Source organism: Cryptotermes secundus, unplaced genomic scaffold, assembly GCF_002891405.2.
Source record: "Cryptotermes secundus unplaced genomic scaffold, Csec_1.0 scaffold209, whole genome shotgun sequence".
Lineage (NCBI taxonomy): Eukaryota > Metazoa > Arthropoda > Insecta > Blattodea > Kalotermitidae > Cryptotermes > Cryptotermes secundus.
The window spans coordinates 1,399,485-1,409,387 of NW_019727789.1; the positions used below are offsets into that span (position 1 = coordinate 1,399,485).

A 9,903-nucleotide genomic window follows, 5' to 3' on the forward strand; every position below is an offset into this window, starting at 1 on the left:
CTCGAAATTTTCATTACTTTTGTTTTTTCCACATTCATTTCCATGCCATAGCACCTTCCAATTTCGATTTGTCTATCAATCATACCCTGTAGCACAGTTTCTTCCTTAGCCATTAACACAAGGTCATCTGCATATTTCACAGTTTGAATAATTTGCCCTCCTAATTTGAAGTCTCCAAGCCCATCCAGAGCTTCTTTGGTAAGGCATTCGCTGTACAAGTTGAACAAAATTGGTGATAAACAGCATCCTTGTCGAACTCCTCTTCCAATCTTCACAATTCTTGTCTCCCCTCTGTCCAGTCGCATTCTAACTTTCTGATCCATGTATAATTTACTAATCAATCTTCTTTCACGCCAATTGATACCTGTTTCCTTTAGGATCTGCATTAATTTGGTCCAATTTACACGATCAAATGCCTTCTGCCAGTCTATAAAGCAAGCACACAGTTCTTCATCTATCTCCAAAGTTCGTTCTGCTATAATTCTCATCATCCCAACTGCATCCCTGGTTCCTTTTCCTCTTCTAAATCCAAACTGATCCTCTCCAAGTATATCCTCTATTTTCCTTTCGATTCTTCTTTTAAGTATCTTTGCTATTATCTTTGCTGTATGTGCAATAAGGCTTATTGTGGGATGGTCGCTACGTTTTGTAGCTTTTTTCTTTTTCTTTAAGGCAATCATTGTCACTTCTGTAAAGTCCTTGGGCCACTCCCCAGTTTTATATATGGTGTTTATTAGTTATTTTTTTATGCTGTTAATATTTCAGACAATATATTGTGAAATGATAGGACAACCCATGAACAATGAATTAGACTTGGAAGAAGGTAGTGAGGTATTACTCCAGAACTTGCCTGGAGGAAATGAGAACTATGAAACTCATCAGTAAGGGTAGATGATGTCTTAAGCGAGATTCAAACAAAGCACCTCCCAAATACAAGTCTACAGCTTCACAGCCAAACCAACCTGCTTGGTCTTACAGTGCAACTTTTACTCTGTTAAATGCTCACAATCACAAATTTCCAAGGTGGTCAGGATTTAGCACCTGATTTGTGGTTTTTTGCAGTTCATAAAAGGCTCAGATGGGACTCAAAATATGGTATCATGTGAAGAAAAAAAAAGTAATAAAAATTCTTTACAGTGTCTCAAAAAAAATATATGGCTCTACGAAGACTAGAATCAATGTAAAATTGCTGTACTGAAGCATTAGTTTGATAAATTTCCAATCATGATTCAATTTGCTAAGCAAACAGTATATAGTGCAATCAGCCACCACTTTCCAAACAAATTTCAGAGAAGCTCAACATACCCCTTGTAGTTCTTTACTGTGCTGTGATATTACTTGGTCCATTCATGTATAACATCTATTTATTTAACAGTAAGTCTCTTAGAGAAAATACAATACTAGACAAATTCTCTCTACTCCCATACATTATTGATGTAATTATCATTTCTTTTCTTAAAACACTTTTCCCACTTATCTCTAACTTTAGACCACCTGCTGTTATGAGACAACACATAATACCTGATCTGGCATGAGACAGATGGACCACAGTTCATTGTCATGAGCTGGAATATCCTCCAGTACATCACCAGATGCAATATCCACAATAAGCATGTGGCCATTCTTCAGCCCAGCCATAATGTGACGGTCGCCCGGAACAAAACATGCAGTGAGAACATAGCCTGTGTCAACTGTTCGCAAACATGCCAATGACGGCCTGGAAAGGAAAACTGTACTGTTTTATATGGTCTGATTTTAATTAGTCCCATGACACAAGACACTGCTAGAGCAGTTCATAGATTGCATTCAGCTGTTCAGTATTCTTCTATTATTAAGGAACCCAAACAATTTACCACAAAACATTTGTTTTGATATGAGGCATGATAGATCAATCAGTATAATGGCTGGTTACAAGATGGATGATTGGGATTAAACTTCTGACAGGGACAGAGACTTTTCTCTTTTCCACCACATCCATACTAGACCTCAGGCTCAGTCACTGGCTGGAGGTAAAGTAGTCAAAGTGTGAGACTGACCAATCACCTCCATCTAGTGTTGACCTTAAAAATGTGGGGAGGGAGCTATACTTCCCATATGTCGGCATGGCACGGTACTTGTGAGCATGGCTCTGCCTCCTTTTTTTGTTAACTGGCTCTACAACCCCCTTGGGCCCTGGCCTCTGATTTTCAGTTTCATGATCATTTTACAGACAGTAGGACTCCTTGGATGAGTGATCAGCTCATTGCAAGGCCTTTACCTAAACACAGGACAACACAAACACAGAATAAACACATACACATATCAAACATCCATACCTTGTGTGGGATTTGAACCCACAATCCCAGCTTCCAAGCGAGCGAAGACAGTACATGCCTTAAGACAGCTTGGCTGCTGCCACTGGCTCTGCCTCCTTTATCTGTTACAGTTCATTATAATATCCTAGTTATGCAATGACCTCTGAAATGCCCAATATCATGGCATTTATCAACTTCACTTTTTGTCCATTTCTTGTGTCCCAATTAATGTTTAAGTGTGGTCCTTCTCAATCTCTTTGGTTTAACCACCCTAACCATACTGGGTTAGCATCATTAAGAAATATCAGTTTTTTGACAATTAGTGTACTAACGCAGATCAAAATATTCTTCACAGCACCTTTAAAAATTATCGGTTTTTCATCTTCTCTCAGAGTGAAAGAGAATAAAAAAGACAAATAATTCTGAATTTAATAAGAGCGTGCCTTTCTTGAATTTATGTTGCCCTTAACTCTTTGACTGGCGCAGGCGTGTTTTAATGCCCGGACGATGCCAGCCGTTCCCTGGCGTTAGCGTGTTTTAACGCTTTGACAATCTCTTCCCTTCTTTGTTCTCGTGGCACTCATCAACCAAAGACATATATATGATAGTTTTTGTGCATGTTTGTAAAGAACCCTTGTAAACTTTGTGGGGGGTCTATATTACTGTCAGAACCCTCTGAGAAGGAAAAGGTCAGAAAATATTTCACGTTCATTCAGTTTCACCATGGCTTCTTGCAGCAAGTGTCTTCGTGTTCCTACAGACCAGCTGGAAAATGTTGTGAACGAGATTTGTTCTGATGATGATAGTGGCGATGAAATAATGATTCCTGAATTGGATGAAGTTGATAGTGACAATAATACAGTGATAGACAATGATCCACAAGACAGTAATCATGAACATTTACCTACCACGAGTGCGGTGCCTGACACGCCCATCTCATGAACGTACGGAGACATTGTACCCCCAATATTTCCATTTGCTAATAGTTTCGGGATCAAAATTGATATAACACATAAAATGCATCCCTTTTCATGGATTAAAATTTTTTCTGGATGACGACTTGGTAAATCACATCACAACTGAAACCAATCGCTATGCTCACCAGCACTTCAACACACATGAGTTAGCTCCTCACTCTCGAAAACACAATTACAATTATGTCACATCAGATGAAATCTGGACATACTTAGGAATTGTGTTCATGACAGGAATCGACAAACGCCCTGAAATTGAAGAATATTTGTCCACTAGGCCCCTATTTCACACCCATGGTATGGACAAAACATGTCTTTGCGGTTGAATAGTTTCATTCTATTCAAAAAGAACACAACAAACGAAAAATACAAGAAGAGAAATTACAGATTCAAAGATTTTATATTGGACTGTGTAGAAAAATGACTGAACCAAACAAACAGGGTGGAGAGGGAGAAGAGTCAAGGAATGAAGTGGATGACGAATCTATTGCGTCAGACTCGAGTGCAGTCACGCCTCCGCCCTCGACCTTGAAAAGACCACCAGTGAAAGAGCCAGTAAATCGTCTAGAGGGTGGCTTGAAAATTCACAAAATGGTCCATGTTCCTCCCAGTAACAAGAAGAATGGTGCCCTGAGAAAGTGTCGCGTGAGTGATAAGCACAAGATTAGAAAAGAAACAAGTATCATGTGTGCATGCTGTGGTGTGGCTCTCTGCACACTTTCATGTTTCAATTTTTATCACACGAAGAAAAACTAATAAAGAGGTATGGAAAGGCATTTATTGCATAAAATATTGTATTTTAATTAGTTCCTGAAAATTTCGTTTTTAAAAACCAATTTGTGTTGAAGTTGTTTAGGAAAAAGTAACTACATGCATTTTAGCGACATAAGGTTTAAAGGGCCTGCCAGGACAGGGGTGGGATTTAAATACCCTTCGCGCCAGTCAAAGAGTTAATCTCTCTCTGAATCTCAACAGAAATCCCAGTATCATGAAAATGGCCTATGCTGAAAGTAGTCACTGTCCTCTGAGATGTGATGCCTTGTAGTCTAATAGAACTTTACTGACCTTTCAGAGGAATGTACTGCCTCCATCTTCAGGGACAAAGACTAAGTGAAATAAGAGTAAGTGGTCCTCTACTTGCTGGACTTACTTTTTGACCCTGAAGATAAAAGCAATGCATTTCTCTGAGATGTCAGTAAAATTCTACCAGACTGCAATTCATCCCAGAAGACAGTACCCTTCATAGCCACTGCCATGACAGTCACAAATACTAACAGACTATGCCCAGATTCTCTACGTTTCTGTCCTATTTACAATTCACAGACACTGAATACATTTTTTTTTATTGCTAGTGGGGTGGGACTAAGTCCCTCGTACTGTGGCCACTTCTGGCCTACTGTACCAGCCCCAGATGATAGGTGAGGGTGATTGTGGAGCAATTGGTGGAATGAAGATTGGCATGGGAAACCGAAGTACTCAGAGAAAACTTGCCCCAGCGCCACTTTATCCAGCACAAATCCCACTTGACCAGACCTGGGATCGAACCCGGGCCGCCACGGTGGGAAGCCAGTGGCTAACCACTTGAGCTATGGCGCGGCCACACTGAATACATACTATTAAGTGTTTCGCCAAACATGTGGTATGTGAAGAAACATAGTTATAATGGCTAAAAACTGATGCCAATATCAAAATGAAACTTTTGTATAAATCAGTTCACCTGTTCCACATTTTGATGGACTCAGCACTGGCTGACACAATAGCCAAATTATCAGAACTGAAGGCGACAGTCCTCACTTCTGAGTGGTGACCCTGAGAACTAATCTTGCGCAGGCATCGGCTCTCAGCTTCTTTTATGGCTATATACAGGGAGTGGAGTTCCACGGTGTTGTTGTTCATTGTCACTGCTACCTATTCAAACAGTTGTAATTCAGATATACAGTAAACCATTTCTAATCCAGTTACAGTTAATCCAGACTGAAATATGAAAAATGCACACAAGCAAGGGGCACACATAACAAAACAATGGGTTAAGGAACACAAAAACAGGCTGCTCAAATAAAACACCTGCCTCTAAACAAGTGGACGACAGCCCTTATGTGGTGGAATGGAAATTTACAAAAGTAATGATAAATTTTAATAGAAAATTTTAATGGATTTTATTTAATCACTGCAGTGCATGGTTTTAGTGCAAATGAGAGCAGTGCAGCAGTTTTGATACATTAAGACACCTGAAGATGGCCATCTATGCCCAAAAAATGTTGTGTTAAATGGTGAAATTGGAGGAATAAAAAACAGGAACAATTGTTGCATTACTGATGGACTGTGGTATACACAGACATTTTAATGAAAAATGCTGTTCACAACTGAGTATATACTTTAAAAGATACATGGCATTTATGAAGGCAAGATGAATCTGCTTAGACAAAACTTGACAGTTTCTTCAAACCTGCATTATTAAGTTCAAAAAGAAGTACAATTTCTAAGTCTTCTATCAATGAATGTACTGCCTGTTTATAATTTTTAAATAATGGCTCTACAGTGATTTTTTTTATTAAACGAATGTTACTGGTTCACTGTCTTACATGCAATGCAACATTCTAAAACTTATTTAAAAGTTTCTTACATACACATAATGCATCTGTTAAACTTAATTTAAAAGCTTCTGGACATTGCAGTACATGTTTCAACTGACACTGGACATCATCAGGTTTAAAAACTGTTGGTGGAAACTGCTGCAATTCCATTTTGTGATTTTAATAGTTGATGTGTAGTCCTATCTACACACTTATGTATCTGTAACATGTATTATATCTTATGTTAGTATCCTGTATATAGCATATAGCATGTGCTAATGTTCTAGATGATACTTGTTTATGGTGCTGGGTGTCTCTTCCTGTCATGTTGTGTCTAGACTACAGGTGTTTGCTACCTTGGATTGAGTCTGTCTTCTTTATTGTGTGTGTTGCTATCTGGTGTTTAATTCTTGCAATGTTTCGAATACTGGATTATAGACACCAATATGTGTGTCATTCATTTGTAATCTGTTTCTACTAACTTTATACATATGGTTTTTCTCCAATGTATTCAGATGCTTTCCCTTTCTCTCTACTTTCATAATTTTCATTGTATCAGCTATGCTCCTGTATGTGTGTCCTGCACTTAATATGCGGGGCAATCCAAAAGTTTCCGAAATTTGAATTTTGCACGTCAATGGTTAGGAGTACATCGAAATGCCGCTAGGTGTCTCCTCACACATCCTTCTTGAATCAGTGTGGCAAGCGGCATCGAGTTGAGTGGCTGGGTTTATTGTTGGTGAATGTATTTCCATTGTTGTGTTTCCGTGAGTTTGCGGTTTTGCGATGGCTGACCTGAGAGAGCAGCGTGTCTGTATAAAGTTTTGTTTCAAACTTGGGAAAACCGCTGCAGAAATGCACCAAATGTTGAAGCAAGATTTGGTGAAAACAGTTTAGGCCAGACACAAACTTACAACTGGTATAAGCGTTTTAAAAATGGCCGAACATGGACTGATGATGACGATCGTTCGGGACTACCATCAACGGGCAAAACACCAGAAAATGTCGCAAAAGTTAGGGATCTCATTCTGCAAGATCATAGACTGACCATCCAAGACCTCTGTAACACCTTGGGACTAAGTTATGGTACATGTCAACGAATTTTGTCAGAGGAACTGAACATGAGGAGGATTGCGGCAAAGTTTGTGCAACAACTGCTGCAAAATGAACAGAAGCAGCATCGCTTGGAAGTCTGCAGGGAACTTCAGCAACAGCTTCAAGAGGATCCGAACTTTCTTTGAAGGTTGTCACTGGTGACAAAAGTTGGGTTTATGGCTACGACCCTGAAAGCAAGCAGCAATCGTCGCAATGGAAGAGCCCTTCTTCACTTCGGCCAAAAAAAGCTTGACAAGTCAAGAGCAACATTAAGTCCATGTTTATCTGTTTTTTTTTTAATATTGACGGGATTGTTCATAAGGAGTTCATCCCCCCTGGTCAGACAGTCAATAAAGAGTTATATCGCGATGTTCTAAGGCATTTGAGGGAGGACATGAGGAGAAAACATCCAGAGAAGTGGCACACGCACGACTGGGTACTACATCATGACAACGCATGACCACATACGGCTTACACTGTGCAGGAATTTTTGGCTAAAAACAAGATGGCAGTTGTTCCCCACCCACCGTACTCGCCAGACTTAGCTCCATGCGACTTCTTTCTCTTCCCCGAGATGAAAATCAAGATGAAGGGGCGAAGATTTGATACAGTTGAGGAAATTCAAGCGGAAACGCAGACAGTACTAAACACCCTAACAAAGAAAGACTTCCAGGATGCATTTGAAAAGTGGCAGAAACGCTGGGATCGGTGTATGCGCTCCCAAGGGGATTACTTTGAAGGTGATGGTGCAGAATAGGATCTAGGTAAGATGTAATAGTTTTTATTAATATATTTCGGGAACTTTTGGATTGCACCACGTATGTGATTCAAATATCCAAAGTTACTGGTATTTTTTTATTTATTTTCATCAGCACTACTTATGTCATTAAATTTTCCATTTATTTGTGTTCTAAGTTTTTTGTCTTTTACTTTTTTCCTTCACTAATCCAAATTACTGCTTAATCTGGATGATCTCCCTCCCATTACCCCAGATTAGTGAGGGTTTACTGTACTGTATTGGCAGACTACTGTACACTGTCTAAAATATATATATGATCTTATGTCATCAACAGACAGTAATATACATTGTTATATCATAATTAGAATGTTACTAGAGTTTACATTCGGCATGTGATGGGAACCAAAATCATCATACCAAAGACCTTCTCAAATGCAACATCATTGGCAAAACAGTCTTTTAGAGCCATAGCCTTCCTTAGAAGATTCTGCCAGACTTGTCTATTCCATTGTAAATTAGACCATCCAATTTCCACTACTTTGGATTTCACAACAGTATTTTTTTTATAGAGCAAGGTTGTCAGCCTTGAGTCCAACCTCCAACCTGGATAATCAAGTCCCTGTCAAGTCAGAACCCTGTATTTATGTCTCCCAGTGACAGGGTGGCCCACTTTTGCCCCCAGGTGCACACAAGACTCCTTTCCATAAAGCCCTCTTCTCAAGGTATGACACGCCCACAGAGGTTTAAGACAGACAATAAGGGAGATCATTTCCTACTCCAACATTAGGCAATCAATGTCTTCCATTTTAATGTAATGAATATCTCAAACTGTACTTAAGATTTTAAATAGTTCATGGTCAACTTTTCTGCACTGGGCGGTGCATAAGCTGCAGATGCCTAATAAACAGTAAAAATATTACAATACACAAATCAGGCCAAATTAGTTTAAAGGGGTGGGCACCCTTACACTGTGACCCTTTTTAATATCCTGCATATCCCTTTTTGTATGATTTAGCCTTTGAACAGACTTGCAAAACAAGTGAAGTGCAGTTCCTTGCTTAATGGGGCCTTTACATTGGACAGATATATAAATAATTCTTTCCCTTGTTTGATTTGAGGTTCTCACAGTAAGGACTATGAAGATTATGGTTTTGTGGGTTGTAACACCATGTACTTCTGAGACAGCCTGATGTTTCAGAGGAACATATCACTCCATCTTCAGGGTTGAAATGTAAGCAATGCATGAAAATAACAGAAACAGGTGCCTCTTTCTGCTGGTTTCTTGCTTGGCTTATACTTGAACCCTAAAGATGGAGGTGATATGTTCCTCTGGGTTCTCTCCAGACTACACAGTGTTACAACCCAGAAGACTGCTCTCTTCAACTCCTTCCCTTGTATTTGACTATACAGACACATCATAAAGTGCATCAAATAAAAGTTACATATCTTCATAGCGGCCTCCGCAGTCTAGAGGTAACGTTCCCACCTCATGACTCGTAGTACGCGGGTTCAAATACCCGGCAGAGGTCGTCGAATTTTTAAGGGCGGAAAAATTCAGGGAACAAGTCCTCCGGGAGGGACTTTAAGCCGTGGGTCCCGTGTCGTAGCTTTACGGCACGTAAAAGAACCTCATACCTCCAAAGGAGGTCACTGAGCCAAAATTGCGGACGTTTGCCGCCCAACAGCAGTCACTAATACCTCCGGTAGATGGGGGAAGCATTATAGATACTTCTCAGCCAGTAGAGCCGGTCTCGCTGGCTGGGCGGGACTGATGGTAAGCACCAATACCGGTAGGATATACGAAGTGTGTTCAGGAAATAACGGGAATTTTAAAATTTCGCGGGTTTGGAGAGTCCAATTGTCAAAATTTTTTTTTATTATGTTGGTATACATGCCCCTGAAGTACAATAAAATTTTCAGCTGTATTCATTGCTTACTTTGTCTGTGGCAGCCGCTAAGGTTAGACGTGTTTTTATGAGCTTGGCGATTTTCGTTTGTTAAAAGAAATGGATCAAAGAATTTGTATCAAATTTTGCGTAAAAAATGAAATAAAGTGTTACAAAGTGTGTGAAATGTTAACAAAGGCCTATGGTGAGTCTGTTATGAGTAAAACAAGAGTTTACGAGTGGTATAAGCGTTTCCAAGATGGCCGTGAAGACGTTGCAGATGACGAGCGCCCCGGACGCCCCAGCACATCAACAACCGATGAAAACGTGGAAAAAGTGAAA

At 39.8% G+C, this 9,903-nt stretch overlaps 1 protein-coding gene across 1 annotated transcript in view; it reads right to left on the minus strand.

The window, feature by feature from the left end:
- LOC111864989 (WD repeat-containing protein 3) overlaps window positions 1-9,903 on the minus strand; it is a 25,410-nt gene that overhangs the window by 7,805 nt on the left and 7,702 nt on the right. The window contains exons 8-9 of the mRNA XM_023852654.2: window positions 4,986-5,176; window positions 1,522-1,717 (exon numbers count right to left, since the gene is read on the minus strand). Of these exons, the coding sequence (XP_023708422.1) occupies window positions 1,522-1,717; window positions 4,986-5,176 (387 nt within the window). The remainder of the gene's footprint in view (window positions 1-1,521; window positions 1,718-4,985; window positions 5,177-9,903) is intronic.